Below are 20,744 nucleotides of genomic sequence, written 5' to 3' on the forward strand. Positions count from 1 at the left end.
TGCAGCCTTGGAGAGAAGCGGAACGTGGACATTAAGCACTTCAGACTACTTTTGAAATGTAGTGCTAAAGAAGAATGCTCGAAAAGAGATAGTTGCACCATGTAATTAATGAGAAATACTGAATCGAACAGGAGAGAAAAGAACTTTATGGCACAACACCACTAAAAGAAGGGATCGGCTGATAGGACACATTCTTAGGCATCAAGGAATTGTCAACTTGCTGTTGGAGGGAAGTGTGTGTGTGTGGGGTGGCGGAGTAAACATTGTAGAGTTTGACCAAGAGACGAATACAGTAAACAGGATCAAATCGATGTAAGTTGCAATTGTTATTCGAAGGTGGAGAGCTTTGCACAGGATAGACTAGAGACGAGAGCTGCATGAAGCCAGTCTTCGGACTGAAGACAACAACAACTACTTATGTTACAGTCGATTCTGCATAGTGATTTATACCCAGTTTCGCTGCTAAACATAAACATTTGTAAACTCAGCAAGATCTACGAAAAGAGTATACTGTCGTGCAGTGACTTCAAATTAAATAATTTCGTTGTGCGTGTACTGGGAAGTAACTTTTCCATTTGTTAATTTGCAATAATTTTCTTTAAAGAATGATGAATATTCGAGCAGTGAGTGCGACGTTTTCCAAGTTAGAAGACTGTTATGGAATTTGCACAACAGACTATACTCAGCCGTCCGGAGTGGCCGAGCGGTTCTAGGCGCTACAGTCTGGAACAGCGCGACCGTACGGTACCAAGTTCGAATCCTGCCTCGGGCATGGGTGTGTGTGATGTCCTTAGGTTAGTTAGGTTTAAGTAGTTCTAAGCTCTAGGGGACTGATGATCTGAGAAGTTAAGTCCCATAGTGCTCAGAGCCATTTGAACCAAGACTATACTCTTTACGTGAATTACGATAGGAACAGCTGCTTGATATGAAATATCATTGACATCGGGAGATTGTGGAATAAAACACTAGTCACACTCTTGTCTGACAGTTCTGCATATTGTCCATAGCTCCTTGTTTTTACAGAACTGTCACCGTTTAGTTTTTAATGCGAACACTGTTTGCGAAAATCACATAAAACAATTTGATATCTTCCCATAAATCGAGAAGGTTGGACAATGTTCAAAACAAAACGAAATGTTGTTACTGTCACTTCGGACTCTTTTGCCGATGTGGTCGAACACGACTCAGTCGAGCTTGAAGTTTCTTCAGTATCGTCACATATGCATCAGAATTTATGGTGGTTCCATTTGGCATGACGTCCACAAGCAAGAGTCCTTCGGAATCGAAAAACGCCGTAGCGATAACTTTTCCAGCAGGTGTGGTTTTGAATTTTTTTTCTTGGGTGAATTTGCATGATACCACTCCATTGATTGCCTCTTCGTCGCTGGTGAAAAATGATGGAGCCATGTTTCATCACCTGTCACACCGCACCCATGGTCTCCGAGCTGATAGTCAATGCTGCTGCAAACGTTGTCGAACTGTTCGTGCAGATGTTTGTTCTCTTGCAAACGTCCCCATCTGTTGACTCAGGGATCGAGACGTGGCTGCACGATCCGTTACAGCCGTGCGGATAAGATGCCTGTCATCTCGACTGCTAGTGATACGAGGTAGTTGGGATCCAGCAAGGCGTTCCGTATTACCCTCCTGAACCCACCGATTCCATATTCTGCTAACAGTCATTGGATCTCGATCAACGCGAGCAGATATGTCGAGATACGATAAACCGGAATCTCGATAGGCTACAATCCGACCTTTATCAAAGTCGTAAACGTGATTGTTCGCATTTCTCCTCCTTACACGAGGCATCACAACAACGTTTCACGAGGCAACGCCGGTCAACTGCTGTTTGTGTATGAGAAATCGGTTGGAAACTTTCCTCATGTCAGCCCGTTGTAGGTGTCGCCACCGGCACCAACCTTGTGAGAATGCTCTGAAAAGCTAATCATTTGCATATCACAGCATCTTCTTCCTGTCGGTTAAATTTCGCGTCTTAGCACGTCATCTTCCTGGTGTAGCAATTTTAATGGCCAGTAGTGTATTATTATTATTATTATTATTATTACTATTACTATTGAAACATCACGGCAGATTAAAACTGTGTGCCAGATTGGGTTAACCTAAGCGTTCAAATGTTCAAATGTGTGTGTGTATTCCTAAGAGACGAAACTACTGAGGTCATCGGTCCCTAGACTTACACACTACTTAAACTAACTTACGCTAATAACAACACACACACCCATGCCCGAGGGAAGGCTCGACCCTCCTGCGGGAGGGGCCGCACAGTCCGTGACATGGCGCCTCAAACCGCACGGCCACTCAGCGTGGCGAACCTAAGTGTCTTGCCGGGGAATGCGCTTCACACTGAGACATCCAGGCACGACTCACGACCCACGTCCATAGCTTTACATCTACCAGTATATGCTACTAAAGCGTTCTTTATGATTTTCATGTTGGAATATGAAAGTAGAATTAGTGTGACCCATAGTTTTATATTTATAACTATTGTTTTTAATAATGTCTGGATGTACTCTGAGGTATCTGGTATCTACACGCTGTTCCGATGACCCAAAAGCTTAACTTTTTTTTTATTATTTTCATACTGGAATATGAAAGTAGAATTAGTTGTGTCCCACAGCTTTATGTTCATAACTATTATCTTTTCACTATACCTGGATGTATTTTGATGTATCTGTTACCTAGTGTCATTGAGACTGTGTTCGAATAGCTCAAAAGCTAAATAAATGTGTATGTTATTGAAACGTGTTTTTTAGAATATCGTAAGTTTAGCTTGCAAAACATTCTGTTAACAATATTCTTCCGGGTATTTTCCAGCTTTATCAAGCTTTCATATCGAAGACTGGCAGTGTATAAATTGCCTCGAAAACAACAATCAATAGGCAAAACTGATAAAATAGTAATTACTACCTTGATCCGTACATCTTATTCCACCATCTTTCGAGCGTATTCGGAATAGTGTTAATTCACCGTCTGATATCGTGGCTGATAACTGTAGCTGATGGCCATGACTGATAGCCATCTTCAAGGTGAGTCGCTGGCAGAATATAAACCACTTGACTTAACACGTGGAGTAGGATCACGAGTACGACTGAGATGACTATGCTAACAACAAGAGTGTCAAGTCATAGATAAAACTTCATGAGTCTCAGAAAGGGACCGCGCCTCTTCGTCACCACCGTTTTCGCTTAAATTTATGGTACATGCAAGGCTCGACCAAAAATGGAAGTGACACATGTGGGTGCTACAGATGGCCAAACGCGTAGATGGGAGGACAATGTGAAGGCTGATTTGAGGAGCCTAGGTATTGAAGCGGAATGGAAGGAAATAGCCCAAGACAGAGACAGTTGGCGAAAATACGTACGTTGCTGCGGTAATGGACTCTCGAGTCCGGTGTGATCAGTGAGTGAGTGTGTGAGTGAGTGATTGTTTAGGTTTATTTGCAGTGTAAGGAACATAAAAACTAAAAATAAAAATAAGTTCCTACACAGAGAAACGATCCCACGGCTCTCGGCTGACTGTTCTGTACTCTTTTCCGCTGCGCCAACTGCTGCGGAGAAAGTACGATAGCATAACCAGCTCGTGTCTCACCCGATCCGCGCCAAAAATGCTACTCTTTTCTAAGCGTTTGGCCATCTGTAGCACCCACATCTGTCACTTCCATTTTTGGTCGAGCCTTGCATGTACCATAAATTTGAGCGAAAACGGTGATGACGGAGAGGCGCGGTCCCTTTGTGAGACTCATGAAGTTTTATCTATGACTTGACACTCTTGTTGTTAGCATAGTCATCTCAGTCGTACTCGTGATCCTACTCCACGTGTTAAGTCAAGTGGGTTATATTCTGCCAGCGACTCACCTTGAAGATGGCTATCAGTCATGGCCATCAGCTACGGTTATCAGCCTCGATATCAGACGGTGAATTAACACTATTCCGAATACGCCCGAAAGATGGTGGAATAAGATGTACGGAACACTTAACAAACTAGCAAAAAATGTAGTAATTACTATTTCTATCAGTTTTCCCTATTGATTTTTGTTTTCGAGGCAATTTATACACTGCCAGTCTTCGATATAAAAGCTTGATAAAGCTGGAAAATACCCGGAAGAATATTGTAAACAGACTTTTTTGCAAGCTAAACTTACGATATTCTAAAAAACACGTTTTAATAACATACACATTTATTTAGCTTTTGAGCTATTGGAACACAGTCTCAATGACACTAGGTAACAGATACATCAAAATACATCCAGATGTAGTGAAAAGGTAAAAGTTATGAACATAAAGCTGTGGGACACTAGTTCTACTTTCACATTCCAGTATTAAAATAATAAAAAAAAGTTTCGCTTTTGGGTCATCGGAACAGCGTGTCAATAACAATAGATACCAGATACCTCAGAGTACATCCAGACATTGTTGTTGTTGTTGTGGTCTTCAGTCCTGAGACTGGTTTGATGCAGCTCTCCATGCTACTCTATCCTGTGCAAGCTTCTTCATCTCCCAGTACCTACTGCAACCTACATCCTTCTGAATCTGCTTAGTGTATTGATCTCTTGGTCTCCCTCTACGATTTTTACCCTCCACGCTGCCCTCCAATGCTAAATTTGTGATCCCTTGATGCCTCAAAACATGTCCTACCAACCGATCCCTTCTTCTAGTCAAGTTGTGCCACAAACTTCTCTTTTCCCCAATCCTATTCAATACCTCCTCGTTAGTTACGTGATCTACCCACCTTATCTTCAGCATTCTTCTGTAGTACCACATTTCGAAAGCTTCTATTCTCTTCTTGTCCAAACTGGTTATCGTCCATGTTTCACTTCCATACAAATACTTTCAGATACGACTTCCTGACACTTAAATCTATACTCGATGTTAACAAATTTCTCTTCTTCAGAAACGATTTCCTTGCCATTGCCAGTCTACATTTTATATCCTCTCTACTTCGACCATCATCAGTTATTTTACTCCCTAAATAGCAAAACTCCTTTACTACTTTAAGTGTCTCATTTCCTAATCTAATCCCCTCAGCATCACCCGATTTAATTTGACTACATTCCATTATCCTCGTTTTGCTTTTGTTGATGTTCATCTTATATCCTCCTTTCAAGACACTGTCCATTCCATTCAACTGCTCTTCCAAGTCCTTTGCTGTCTCTGATAGAATTACAATGTCATCGGCGAACCTCAAAGTTTTTATTTCTTCTCCATGAATTTTAATACCTACTCCGAATTTTTCTTTTGTTTCCTTTACTGCTTGCTCAATATACAGATTTAATAACATCGGGGAGAGGCTACACCCCTGTCTTACTCCTTTCCCAATCACTGCTTCCCTTTCATACCCCTCGACTCTTATAACTGCCATCTGGTTTCTGTACAAATTGTAAATAGCCTTTCGCTCCCTGTATTTTACCCCTGCCACCTTTAGAATTTGAAAGAGAGTATTCCAGTCAACATTGTCAAAAGCTTTCTCTAAGTCTACAAATGCTAGAAACGTAGGTTTGCCTTTTCTTAATCTTTCTTCTAAGATAAGTCGTAAGGTTAGTATTGCCTCACGTGTTCCAACATTTCTACGGAATCCAAACTGATCTTCCCCGAGGTCCGCTTCTACCAGTTTTTCCATTCGTCTGTAAAGAATTCGCGTTAGTATTTTGCAGCTGTGACTTATTAAACTGATAGTTCGGTAATTTTCACATCTGTCAACACCTGCTTTCTTTGGGATTCGAATTATTATATTCTTCTTGAAGTCTGTGGGTATTTCGCCTGTCTCATACATCTTGCTCACCAGATGATAGAGTTTTGTCATGACTGGCTCTCCCAAGGCCATCAGTAGTTCTAATGGAATGTTGTCTACTCCCGGGGCCTTGTTTCGACTCAGGTCTTTCAGTGCTCTGTCAAACTCTTCACGCAGTATCTTATCTCCCATTTCATCTTCATCTACATCCTCTTCCATTTCCATAATATTGTCCTCAAGTACATCGCCCTTGTATAAACCCTCTATATACTCCTTCCACCTTTCTGCCTTCCCTTCTTTGCTTAGAACTGGGTTGCCATCTGAGCTCTTGATATTCATACAAGTGGTTCTCTTCTCTCCAAAGGTCTCTTTAATTTTCCTGTAGGCAGTATCTATCTTACCCCTAGTGAGACAAGCCTCTACATCCTTACATTTGTCCTCTAGCCATCCCTGCTTAGCCATTTTGCACTTCCTGTCGATCTCATTTTTGAGACGTTTGTATTCCTTTTTGCCTGCTTCATTTACTGCATTTTTATATTTTCTCCCTTCATCAATTAAATTCAATATTTCTTCTGTTACCCAAGGATTTCTATTAGCCCTCGTCTTTTTACCTACTTGATCCTCTGCTGCCTTCACTACTTCATCCCTCAGAGCTACCCATTCTTCTTCTACTGTATTTCTTTCCCCCATTCCTGTCAATTGTTCCCTTATGCTCTCCCTGAAACTCTGTACAACCTCTGGTTCTTTTAGTTTATCCAGGTCCCATCTCCTTAAAATCCCGCCTTTTTGCAGTTTCTTCAGTTTCAGTCTGCAGCTCATAACCAATAGATTGTGGTCAGAATCCACATCTGCCCCTGGAAATGTCTTACAATTTAAAACCTGGTTCCTAAATCTCTGTCTTACCATTATGTAATCTATCTGATACCTTTTAGTATCTCCAGGATTCTTCCAGGTATACAACCTTCTTTCATGATTCTTGAACCAAGTGTTAGCTATGATTAAGTTATGCTCTGTGCAAAATTCTACAAGGCGGCTTCCTCTTTCATTTCTTCCCCCCAATCCATATTCACCTACTATGTTTCCTTCTCTCCCTTTTCCTACTGACGAATTCCAGTCACCCATGACTATTAAATTTTCGTCTCCCTTCACTACCTGAATAATTTCTTTTATCTCGTCATACATTTCTTCAATTTCTTCATCATCTGCAGAGCTAGTTGGCATATAAACTTGTACTACTGTAGTAGGCATGGGCTTTGTGTCTATCTTGGCCACAATAATGCGTTCACTATGCTGTTTGTAGTAGCTAACCCGCACTCCTATTTTTTTATTCATTATTAAACCCACTCCTGCATTACCCCTATTTGATTTTGTATTTATAACCCTGTAATCACCTGACCAAAAGTCTTGTTCCTCCTGCCACCGAACTTCACTAATTCCCACTATATCTAACTTTAACCTATCCATTTCCCTTTTTAAATTTTCTAACCTACCTGCCCGATTAAGGGATCTGACATTCCACGCTCCGATCCGTAGAATGCCAGTTTTCTTTCTCCTGATAACGACGTCCTCTTGAGTAGTCCCCGCCCGGAGATCCGGATGGGGGACTATTTTACCTCCGGAATATTTTACCCAAGAGGATGCCATCATCATTTAATCATACAGTAAAGCTGCATGTCCTCGGGAGAAATTAAAGCTGTAGTTTCCCCTTGCTTTCAGCCGTTCGCAGTGCCAGCACAGCAAGGCCGTTTTGGTTAATGTTACAAGGCCAGATCAGTCAATCATCCAGACTGTTGCCCCTGCAACTACTAAAAAGGCTGCTGCCCCTCTTCAGGAACCACATGTTTGTCTGGCCTCTCAACAGATACCCCTCCATTGTGGTTGCACCTACGGTACGGCCATCTGTATCGCTGAGGCACGCAAGCCTCCCCACCAACGGCAAGGTCCATGGTTCATGGGGGGATACAGACATTATTAAAAACAATAGTTATAAATATATAACTATGGGTCACACTAATTCTACTTTCATATTCCAGCATGAAAATCATAAAGAAAACTTTAGTAGCATATACTGGTAGATGTAAAGCTATGGACGTGGGTCGTGAGTCGTGCCTGGATGTCTCAGTGTGAAGCGCATGCGCCGGCAAGACACTTAGGTTCGCCGCGCGGAGTGGCTGCGCGGTTTGAGGCCCCATGTCACGGACTGCGCGGCCCCTCCCGCAGGAGGTTCGAGTCCTCCCTCGGATATGGGTGTGTATGTTGTTCTTGGCATAAGTTAGTTTAAGTAGTCTGTAAGTCTAGGGACCGATGACCTCAGTAGTTTCGTCTCTTAGGAATACACACACACATTTGAACATCTGAACGCTTAGGTTAACCCAATCTGGCACACAGTTTTAATCTGCAGGGGTGTTTCAGTAGTAGTAATAATAATAATAATAATAATAATACACTACTAGCCATTAAATTTGCTGCACCACGAAGATGACGTGCTAAAGACGCGAAATTTAACCGACAGGAAGAAGATGCTGTGATATGCAAATGATTAGCTTTTCAGAGCATTCTCACAAGGTTGGTGCCGGTGGCGACACCTACAACGGGCTGACATGAGGAAAGTTTCCAACCGATTTCTCATACACAAACAGCAGTTGACCGGCGTTGCCTCGTGAAACGTTGTAGTGATGCCCCGTGTAAGGAGGAGAAATGCGTACCATCACGTTTACGACTTTGATAAAGGTCGGATTGTAGCCTATCGAGATTGCGGTTTATCGTATCGCGACATAGCTGCTCGTGTTGATCGAGATCCAATGACTGTTAGCAGAATATAGAATCGGTGGGTTCAGGAGAGTAATACGGAACGCCTTGGTGGATCCCAACGGCCTCGTATCACTAGCAGTCGAGATGACAGGCATCTTATCCGGATGGCTCTAACGGATCGTGCAGCCACGTCTCGATCCCTGAGTCAACAGATGGGGACGTTTGCAAGACAACAACCATATGCACTAACAGTTCGACGACGTTTGCAGCAGCATGGACTATCAGCTCAGAGACCATGGGTGCGGTGTGACAGGTGATGAAACATGGCTCCATCATTTTTCACCAGAGACGAAGAGGCAATCAATGGAGTGGCATCATGCAAATTCACCCAAGAAAAAAAATTCAAAACCCCACCTGCTGGAAAAGTTATGGCTACGGCGTTTTTCGATTCCGAAGGACTGTTGCTTGTGGACATCATGCCAAATGGAACCACCATAAATTCTGATGCATATGTGACGGTACTGAAGAAACTTCAAGCTCGACTGAGTCGTGTTCGACCACATCGGCAAAAGCAGGATGTTTTGCTGTTGCACGACAATGCACGGCCACGTGTCAGTCACAAAACCATGGAAGCGATCACAAAACTCGGATGGACAACACTGAAACACCCGCCTTACAATCCTGACCTGGCTCCATGTGACCATCATCTCTTTGGGAAACTGAAAGACTTCGTGGAACAAGGTTTGAAGATGATGACTCCCTTGTGCACGCTGCCAAACAGTGGCTCCAACAGGTTGGTCCAGTATTTTACCGTGCTGGTATACAGGCGCTGGTCCAAGATGGCGTAAAGGCAAGTGAGAGGGATGGAAATTATGTGGAGAAATGAAAATATTGTTCCTAAGGATGTATCTACACACTGTAAAACTTTCAAACATGTAGAATAAAAGATGGATTTAAAAAAAAATAGTGTGCATTTCTTTTGGAGTGACCCTCATATTATTTCAAGCTCCATCGATTACAACGATGCCGCAAAAGCAATCAAACACAACTTCTACGGTGAAAGTACGATGAGGACGAGCATTATTCAAATGAGAGTGCCGCGAGGGGTAGCCGCGTGGCCTGAGGCGGCTTGTCACGGTTCGTGAGGCTCCCCCTGTCCGAGGTTCGAGTCCTCCCTCGGGCATAGGTGTGTGTGTTGCCCTTAGCGTAATTTAGTTTAACTTAGATTTCCTCTTCCAATTTCTTGCATTCCTCACCAAACCACGATTTCCCCCTGTACTTAATTGTACCTATTGTGACCTTCGGTGCCTCTTTGATATTATTCCTCACAGAGATCGACTGTTTATTTACATCCTCGTCTTGATCTTCGTGTGTCCTGAGAGCATCAAACCTATTTGAAATTTCTATCATGTACCTTCTTCTAAGGTTTTCATCATTTAGCTTGTCAGTGTCGAACCTAACAAGTTCTGCATTGTGACACCTTGATGTTGCTGTAGATAGCCGTTGGTGAACTTTGGCACCTACAAGAAAATGATCAGAATCGCAGTCTGCTGCTCTGAAAGTCCTAACATTTTCTTTACTAGTGTGCCAAATCCGATCTACAAGAACATGATCAATTTGGTTTCTGGTGTGTCCATCCAGAGAGACCCAAATTGCTTTATGAATGTCCTTCCTTCTGATATATGTGCTCTCAGCAATCATGTCTTTTGAAACAGCAAAATTAACCACCCTTGTGCTATTATCATTCGAAATGTTATGCAAACTTTCTTTCCAAATTGTAGGCCGGAATGCTTCTTCCTTCACTATCTTCGGATTAAAATCACCGATGATTAATTTTGTGTCGTACTAAGAGAACTCATCAACCTAAATAATGCTCACTGTATTGTATTTGTTGATATTTTCAAAGAACAAAGGGCAAAGGAAAGTGTGGGATTGCAATTAAATTTCCAAAAGGGGTTGTAAGGCGTGCACGGAATCTTCGTATATAAAATTAGACACTTATTTTTTTTTTGCAGTTGATGATTTACACATTCTGGACTAACGTTCATCGTAAAAACAGGGAAATCAGCAATTTTCTCGGCGTGTTGCACTCCTTATAAAGCCGTTACATTGTTCTTTTACAGTTGCTATAAAAAAATACTCGGCTTACATTCATAAAAGGTTGTCTCTCATCGCGTAGTTCGGCGGCAAACCGCACGTAGCGCATCATTTCGCCAAATATTCTTGAGAATAGCTAGTGACGTACAGCGGAATGTATTTTGAAGCGGTCTGCTAAGAACGTGATTTTTTTTTTCTCTCTGGACGAGATAAGAGCAGTTTTGATGCTCTTTGGTCAAATGATTTAGCAGACGATAAAATTGGACATCGCTGGATGGCTCTAGCGGAGTCCATTTGGAGGAGAACGGGGGTGGGGAATTACTTTTCCAAAATCCTCGTCGTATAATTGTGAGTTTGATTCCCTCCCCACGAGTCATTCAATAGAAGAAATTTGTTCTCCTGCGCGTAGGGTTTCATTACATCAAATACACTATACTGAGCGTTATCTCGATTGCTTCCGGTGTAAGTAACGTGGAAATTGAAAATAAAAAGTAGTTACCGGACAGGGAATCGATGCCAGGATCCTCAGATTGCCGTTCTGTACTCTTCCCGCTGCTCTAACTGCCCCCTGAAAACTACGCTAAGACAAAAGGGCTCATGTCTCGACCGACCCGCGTAAAAATTAAATTTTTTCCAAACGCGTGACAATCTGGAACGTCCACTTCAGTCACTTTCATTCCTAGCCTAGCCCTGAATGTGCACCGAATTCGGTAGAAGTCGGTGGTGACGAATTGGCGCGGTACCCTAGTAAGAGTGAAATAAAGCAGAGTCAGCAAATCCACAGAGCTCACTAATTATGAGCATGATTATTAAAATGGACTGCATTTGTTGGAATGCCTGGCAGTGAAGACTCAGAACAATATTCCTCCAGCGGCGCAGACGTGAAATAAAGGGTTTCTATGATTTGTCGAACTGGGAACTCTCCTCTCGGTTGAGTAGGCTGTCTGCTAATCGTGTTTGCGCAGCTTCCTGAACTACTGAGTACCGATAGGATGAGGCTGTGGCCTGTACCTCTACGTCCCCGTAGTCCACTGAATGGCCAGTGCGAGTACAACGTTGAGCCGCTGCAGAACGCTAGTGTGTCGCTGTTGACCTGTGCACCGCTCTCCCGTTATGCGTATTGTTTGTCCTACGTACCTCTTACCACAACGACAAGGCATTTTATTTTTGCCCGCTTTTATTGAAAGTAGACCATTTTTCACAGATCTCAGAAGAGATGCTGTCTTGGCCCGTGGCAAGAAGATCACACGTACTTTATGTACTTTATCATTATTCTGGCAGTTTGGGTAAAAACATTTCCCACAAACGGCAGAAAAGCCGTAGATTTTTCCATCTCTTTCTTCTTGCTTTTTCTTTGGTTGGTCTGACGTTCTCGCTTGTAGAATCCTATAAATTTGACGCTTAGTGCCTCCATTTTCACTGAGTACGTTTTCGAAGGGTACCAGTTCATCCTATAGGCTGTCAGCGTCCCACATTACATATGCCCTTCAGCAGGGTTGAATGTTTATCACCCGCAATACCGTAAGAAGAAATAATAATATCCCAGACGCTCCCATGCAAGATGATGAACTATTCTATCCGCTGGGAAAAGTGCAAGTAACACATTGTCATTACATCGTTTGCACGAAGTATTATAGTAATACGAACTCCTGAAAAACACTGGGGAGAACATAATATACACAATTTATTGCAAGCTACATTAACGATCCTCTAAAATGAATTTCCGATCATATACAAAAGTAACTCCCCCTGAACAGTCCATGAAGGCCCAACAGTACCGACCGGCAGCCGTGTCATCCTCAGCCGGCCATAGTGGCCGTGCGGTTCTAGGCGCTACAGTCTGGAACCAAGAGACTGCTACGGTCGCAGGTTCGAATCCTGCCTCGGGCATGGATTTGTGTGCTGTCCTTAGGTTAGTTAGGTTTAAGTAGTTCTAAGTTCTAGGGGACTGATGACCTCAGATGTTAAGTCCCATAGTGCTCGGAGCCATTTGAACCATTCGTTCTATTTGTCAATAAACCTCTTTCTTCGAGGTAAGTAATAATGCTCGAACACAGCATATGTTCCAAAATCCTACTGCAAATCAACGTTGGTGATATGGATCTGCAATTCAATGGATTACTTCCTTTTTTGGGTATTGGTGGGACTTGTGCAACTTACCAGTCTGTGGATACGGAACTTCCTACGAGCGAGCGGTCGTGTGTGATTGCTAAGTATGGAGCTCAGGTGTTAGCGTACTCTGAAAGGAACCTGATTCGTGTACAATTTGGTTAGCATGCTTTGCGTTCATTAAGTGACTTGAGCAACTTCGCTACACCGACATCTACTAAGTTACTCATGTTGGCAGTTGTGGGATGTTTGACATTAGAGCGGATTATTACAACCGTGGTTACTCGCGGTCAACAACAGGATGGGCTGTGCAATGTGTCCATGGTTGATACTATAGCAATGTGTAGTAGCCTAATAACCTGTTATCAGTGTTATTCTACGTGTAACTAATGTTCATAGTGCGTTTTAGCGGCAGAACGCATGTCTTGTACCTTAATTCATATACAGGTTTAGAGTGCAGTATTACGGTAATTCTCCTCCATGTCTTCTGTGGCATCCGCCGAGAGGTCGGATATAGACTTGTCTTCTGTGGGCTCGTGTCTATTTATAGTTTATGTTTTGGGTATTACCAGGATAATACTCCAAATACATGTGCTAAAACCTCAGTAGCAAACGTATTGCAACCCTGGGCAAGCCACTGTGGGGGCTGTCGTATGAATTCCATATTATCATACATACGCTGGTTAAATGCTCAGCATTCAGGAAAAGTAAGCACATTGCAGAAAATACCGTTCATGTGCAACACAACTAGTTCTTTATTCTCATGAAGAAATGGGTGCTATCGACAGGGGATCTCAAATTGATAGCATATTTTTAGATAGGTTTTTGACACCGTGCCTCAGAAGAGAATTCTAATCCAATTGCGTACCTGTGGAGTACCGTCTCAGTTGTGCGAGTGGCTTCGTGGTTTTCTGTGAGAAAGGTCACGTTTCGCAGTAATCGGGGGAAAGTGATACAGTAAAACATAAGCAATATCAGCCATTCCCCAAGCTAGTGTTATAGGTCCTTTGTTGTTCCTAATCTACATAAAAGATTTAAGAGACAATGTGAGTAGCGCTCTTAGATTGTGTGCACATGAAGTACTCATTTACCGTCCAGTAAAGTCATCAGAAGATCAAAACCAATTGCAAAGTGCTTTAGAGAAGGAATTTCTATGGTGTGAAAAGTGGCAATTGACACTAAATAATGAAAAGGGTGAGGTCAACCTCACGAGTACCTGCTAAAAGGAATTCGTTACTTTTCGGTTGCACGATAAATGACACAAATCTGAAGGCCGTGAATTCAAGTAAATACTTAGGGAGTACAATTACGAACAACTTAAACTGGAACGATCACATAGACAATGTTGTGGGGAAGGCGAACCAAAGACTGTAATTTACTGATACATCATTTAGAAGGTGCAATAGAAGCCTACACCTCACTTGTCCGTTCTGTGCTAGAGTACTGCTGTGCGGTGTGGACATCGAAAATATTCGAATGGCAGCTCGTTTTTTACTGTCGCGAAATAGGGGAGAGTGTGTTATGGGTAAGATACACGAACCAGTGGTGGCAATCTTTAAAACGAAGGCATTATTTATTCCGGCGAGATTTTTCCACGAAATTTAAATCACCAACTTTTTCCTCCGAATGCAAAAACATCTTGTTGACGCCCACCTACATAAGGAGATTATCGCAATGAAACAAGAGGAATCAGAGCTCTCACGGCAAGATTTTCGTTTTCTTTTTGCCCACGCGCTGTTCGAGAATGGAACGGCAGAGACATAGTGTGAAAGTGGTTCGATGTACCCTCTGCCAGGTGCTTAGTTGCCAGTTGCATGGTAGTCACGTGAATATAGACGTAGATTACTATCAGAACCATTTCCGATGAAATCGGTTTTAATCTGTAGATCAACTTACTAGGAGCTGCGAGAAAGCCTCGTTTCTTCTCGTTCGCCTACGGTAGCCGTTAAAAACTGGTTTTAGAATAGAAAAAACCGTCAAATACTAAATCCGTTATAATAATAAATGAAAAGCACCAGTTTGCTTTTGTTCTACAATATTACTTTTATTGCTAACCGGTTCTCGGCTTACAAGGCCATCTTCAGACATTTACTTGTAAGCCGAAAACCGGTTAGCAATAAAAGTAGTATTGTAGAACAAAAGCAAACTGGTGCTTTTCATTTATTATTATAATGTTGTTATACCAAGAACCGACGGAAGATTCTGTTAATATGACTAAATCCGTTCTATAATCGTGTTCTTAGTGGCAAAGAATCTCAAAGCTAAAGATACCAATTGCGAAATTTGTACTGTATACTTACGGAATCTCGTCGTCATCGTCTTCCTTACAAAGCACAGCCTACTGCCTTTACCCAACTGTTTTTCTATTCCGCTTGTAGTTCAGGATCTAGGTGAATTCTACGACTTGTCATTCTCATGAGGTCTCCAATTTTCATGATACTTTTGAATCTTTTTAGTGCTGAAAATATATAATTCTGTTCAGATATCTTCATTTATACATAACTATGTCTCTTCACGTGCAGCCCTTCGTCCTCCCGAGGCGGAATTCTATTGCATTTTTCCTTAATTTTCTGGTAACGCCGTTTTCGCATTATTCAAAAAGGATTTTGTAATAATATGTTTTAAGGAAAGATAGTGAGTAAATGAAATTATATTGATGAAAGAATGATAAAAGTCAACTTTTAAGGTAATTTAGTTTTTTGTATTTGTAACTGTGTAGCTTCTTGTTGCTAGAACATTGCGTATGGTTGAAGTTTGCTGTAGAAATTTTGTAATGGAGTATATGGTCCTGTCTTATAGTTGAAACAAGTGTCAGGGGAGGCAATAGTACACAGGGGAGTTATTAAGAAATATTTTGCTAACTTGTCTAGACGTGAGGACCTTACGAGAAGGTGTATTGTTGTTGTAGCTTAATGAAGCACAGTAAACTTGTAGCCTTTCTTCTCATTTAACACTAGTTAAGATTAGTTTCCCATTTTCATTTATGCTACGGTCGCAGGTTCGAATCCTGCCTCGGGCGTGGATGTGTGTGATGTCCTTAGGTTAGTTAGGTTTAAGTAGTTCTAAGTTCTAGGGGACTGATGACCACAGATGTTAAGTCCCATAGTGCTCAGAGCCATTTGAACCATTTTCATTTACTTGCTCAATCGCATTGCACATCGCGAACTGTGCACTGACAAGCGGTTATGAAAAATGGTAATATACTATCTTGCACTGCACATAGCAAGTACGATTAATGAAATTTGATTTTTAACAGTCACATCATTATTCCTGGTAGCAACAAGTTGCGGAGCAGATGAGCGTTCAGTGCCCACAGGTAGGCCAATAAATTTAAGTACCACCAAAGTTCATGTTCCAATGTGAGGCACAGTGTTTGGCAGAGTGTATTTGTGAAAATAATATCAGTATCACTTCAGAAGTGTTGCACCAGTAAAAGATCTTGTGAATTTTCATGCAGTTTTATCAGAAAGTCAGATGCGTTAATTTTTTTGTTAATTTGCTGTTTAATTACAATAACAGTTCCAGTACAGTGATTTTTTGTAAGACTAACGATAAAGATTAGTAATATTCAGGGCCAACATTTTTAACTGAGTAATTTTGTTTTGCACTGAGATGGCGTATGTAAATTTCATTGAAAACGGATTGCCCTCTCACAGATCAATTGTTTGATGTACGGGCTAGTGTGTATGTTGCATCGTGTAGCGTGAGATCCTGAAATTTCCCTTTAAAAATAAATTTTCACATAGTTACGAACTTCACATTGACGAACACGAGGTTCAAAAAATAAGTAGCTTCCAAAAGTGATCGTCAGTTTTCCGTGACCAACGAAATGATGAGGAAAACTATCCAAACAATTCGTGGTAACCGTCTTTTCAGGATGTATCATTTGTTGGACAACTATTTGCATGTTTCTCGATTTGTAAGTAGTTTGTTGCCAACAGTTCTGTGCTCGTTGGGTTAACAGTCATGTGGTAGAATTATATTCAGAGGGAATTAAGTAACTCATGAAGAGATATGATAAATGCTTAAATCTGACTGGTGATTATGTAGAGAAGTAATGCGAACATCTATAGTAAATCCCCACTAATTCCTTCCCTTCCCGACAAAAAAATAAATAAATAAAAAATTGAAACGTATGTGAATTCCTAAGGGACCAAACTGCTGAGGTCATCGGTCCCTAGACTTACACATTGCTTAAACTATCTTACACCACACACACCCATGCGGGAGGACCCGAACCTCCGCGGTAGGGGCTGCGCAATCCGTGACGTGGCGCATCAAACCGCGCGGCCACTCAGCGCTGCTTCCCTTCCCCTCCTATTCACCTGTAGGCCGGAAAGGTTCCGGATGGTAAAACCATGAAAACATTGGTATTGGTTTAAATGTTGATGTGTCATTTAATAATCGTTCTTCTGTTTACACTCTTGAAATAGCTAACTAATTCGTATGAGCATGAAGATTTATTACGTAACTGTCTACAGATGTGCCTTCTGAGCGGAGATTTAATTCACACTCAATCTTTTTCCAAACATGTTTAAACATCCGATGACTCGTGACTTCATCTACTCCGAGGCTCCCCTTAAATCCAAGTGCCGCGTCCCGCTCAAGAAGTGCCTCAAACCAACAACAATATAACACTAAACAAATGTTTGACCATATAAAAATGTCCTTTGCATTAAAATGACTCTTTCATGTATTTTTTAAACATCATTAACGTTATTATAATATTTGCTGCAGAAACGTTTTTTTTTTCATTTATATACGGCGACGAGGGTTCTAACTAATAAAAAATTTGTTTTTTTGTAATTTTACTATTCACGCTTAAATATTGTACGTGGTGGGAGATTATGATTACTTTTATATAGCTATAACAATGAAATCCTACACGAAGCTGAAATGCGGTCGTACTGCAACTTTTGTTCATAAATAAATAAGAATACTTTCTTTCGTATGAAATGTTAATGACATAAAACACTGTAATATTCAATAATTTACTGCGTAAAAAGTTTTAAACTTAAGAAAAGAGGGGCCACAGGCTACAGAAACTTCATACGCCTAATGATTACGCGACTAATCCAGAATTACATTTCGAAAAAAATTCTGTATCTTCACAGGGCGACAACGAATAACATACATATCTGTGTTGCGTACAGGGACACAACAATTTAGAAACCTGCTCAGTTTGCTTTCTCAAGCTTACATAATGAGTTACGCTAAATTCTATCTCTTTGATCGCTTAAAAGGGTATTAAAATGCGGTAGTGTATTCATCAAGTTTGTTAAATGTTTGAATTTGCATTGCAAACTTCAACGCATTTAATCCAGTCGCACATTTTTGTGATATCATTACATATCTTCTGAACTCTGGCTACTATCTATACTCAACGATAGTTAGTGATCACAAGACAAATATTACAGACTAAAAATACACGCTTTGTAACAAACATAGGTGGGAATTTATTAGAAGAAATAGTTATTAACGAAGGAGAAAGAAAAGGACGTGGCACTCTGCTATTCATTCTGTTATTTACAGTGACTTCACTCTTTGTAAATGAAAATGTAATATAAACAAAGGAATTAAGATTACAAATGTTCTTCTGTTTGCTGGTGATATCGTTATCATTCAGAAGAATGAGAAAGACGCATAATGTTACATTTCAACTTAACTACTACGTCCACGGTTTGTTAGATTCATTATTACAGCTGCAGATAACTATTTTAGAAAACATTTATGTGATCCCGACTTTCTATAATTCGGACTAGGACTGGCCCCAATTATACAGGTTTCGCTGTAGTTTTAAGACTTTTCTACTAAATTGGCTGAACAATTTCAATATTTCATTTATATCTGTAGTTCTCTACAGGGTGCTTCCGATAAGTATCGTCGTTCAGCAGCGCACAGATCTTCGTATCATAGTCCTCGAACTCCATAATTACGGCGGCATTGCCCTTCTCAGCGGGAAGTACCACAATGCTTTCATCATTACGTAGTGCTCGAAGGCCGTTGCGCTCAGCCCTGGTCATGTTGGATGCTCGTAACTTCGCCTTTGTCAGTATAAAGCTGGGTTCTCGCCGTATTTCGTCCGCTGTTTCATGTGGGAGATTGTGGACTGCCTGTTCAACACCGCTTATTACTTCACAGACAGGAATGTCCCTCGGGGAAGGTGCGAAATTAAGTCCTTTCTTAAGTGCCGACATTGCACCCGCGTCTATATCTCTCGCCGTCAAGTTGATGACGGTGCGTTCTGAAGATCTGTGGTCCGCACCATGTTGTTGTTGCGAAAGGCGGCCGAACTTTCCTTTCTGCTTCTATGTAGTTCTTTTCTGTGCTGACGTCTGTTGAGGTACCGTAGCAGCGTCGGCCCATTCCCAGTCCAAAGCTGTGAGTGTTTTTGATAACTGCAGGTGCAAGGCCATAATAGGACGTCAATTTGCATCCAGCTGTTGCCTTGTGTTGTGAATCCTTTCTAGTAATAATGCAAAGCTGGCATGACGAAAAGACACAAGATCAAATCAATCTTCAGGCCTCCAACGAAAATCAGCAAATTACTGAGACCAGTTAAAGGCGCTGTAGGTCTCAGAACACCTGGAGTCTACGGAATACCTTGTGAGTGTGGCCAGAAGTACATCGAACAAACAGTGCGCACTGTGGAACAACGCAGGAAAGAACAAGAGAGGTATTATCGCCTACGCTATCCAGAGAAATCTGCGTTAGCTGAGCATACGTTAAAAAACGGTCACCACATAAAATTTGGCGATACCTCTGTCGTGGCTCGCACTAACGGCTTCTGGGACAGTTTAATAAAGGAAGCTACTGAAATAAAAATTACCACAAACACCCTGCATAGAGACGGTGGCTTGCAGCTCAGCACTGCGTGGGATCCAGCGATCGCGCTCTTGAAGAGGGCACATCGAACGCTGACTCAAAACATGCCCATATATGGCAATGTCACGGGCACCAGTGACGTCACAGCCGACAGCTAGCGTATATAAGGGCACACCAACAGCCCACTGGCAGTCATAACACTTGACAATGGCCAAGGAGTGCTTGGCCGAAAGCTCGTGTAGTTTTAAGCAATTGACGCGGTTGGAAACCCGAGAACATTTTATTCAATGTTATCACCGCGAGACTCTGCATTCATACAGCTTCAAATACCGGTTCTCTAAATTTTTTCAATAGTGTTCCCCGAAAAGAACGTCGCCTTCCCTCCAGGGATTTCGACTTGAGTTCCCAAAGCACATCCATAGAACTTGCGTGTTGTTCGAGCCCACCAGTAATACATCTAGCGGCCTGACTTTGATCCAGCCTGGTGGGAATCCCAAACTCGCTAGCAGTACTCAAGAATAGGTCGCATTAACACTGTACCAAAATTCTCCCAGTAAACTGAAGTCGACCATTATCCTTTCCTACCACAATCCTCATATGTGTGTTCCATTTCATATCACTTTGCAAGTTACGCCCAGGTATTTAAAAGATGTCACAGTGTCAAGATGGACACTGCTAACGCTGCATCCTAACATTTCGGGATTGTTCTTCCTACTCCTTCGTATTAACTTACATTTATCTACATTCAGAGCTAGCTGCCATTCATCACACCAAGTAGAAATTTTTTGTAAGTCATCTTGTTTCATTCTATAGTGTTTCGTCCACGACAACTTGCCTTACACACTGTATGATCAGCAAACAACTGTATATTGCTCCCCACCCTGTCCGCCACATCACTTATGTGTATATAAAATAATAACGGTCCTATCACACTACCCTGGGGAACTCCTGACGGTACCCTTGTCTCTGATGAACGCTCTCTGTCGAGGACTTCATATTTGGGTTCTATTACTTAAGAACACAAACATTAACCAGCTACATGAATATTTTCTATCGTTTCATGCTCTTATAGTTGTTGGTGTGTAGCACTTAAGTTATGTTGTTTTCGGGACAACTACGTGCTGGGACATGTAATCTGACTGTGGAGTTAAATAATGGACACAACACACAAAAGGTTTTCTATAAAATTTATTTCTTTTTAGTTTACAAAAATGAAA

General features: G+C 41.6%; 1 protein-coding gene across 1 annotated transcript in view; it reads right to left on the bottom strand.

Annotated features, from left to right (window-relative positions):
• Window positions 1–19,118, bottom strand: part of LOC124623113 (prostaglandin reductase 1-like) — a 34,038-nt gene extending 14,920 nt beyond the window's left edge. The window contains exon 1 of the mRNA XM_047148903.1: window positions 19,050–19,118. Within this exon, the coding sequence (XP_047004859.1) occupies window positions 19,050–19,118 (69 nt within the window). The remainder of the gene's footprint in view (window positions 1–19,049) is intronic.
• Between the last annotated feature and the right edge of the window lie 1,626 nt (window positions 19,119–20,744).

This window comes from Schistocerca americana, chromosome 7 (assembly GCF_021461395.2).
Source record: "Schistocerca americana isolate TAMUIC-IGC-003095 chromosome 7, iqSchAmer2.1, whole genome shotgun sequence".
NCBI lineage: Eukaryota > Metazoa > Arthropoda > Insecta > Orthoptera > Acrididae > Schistocerca > Schistocerca americana.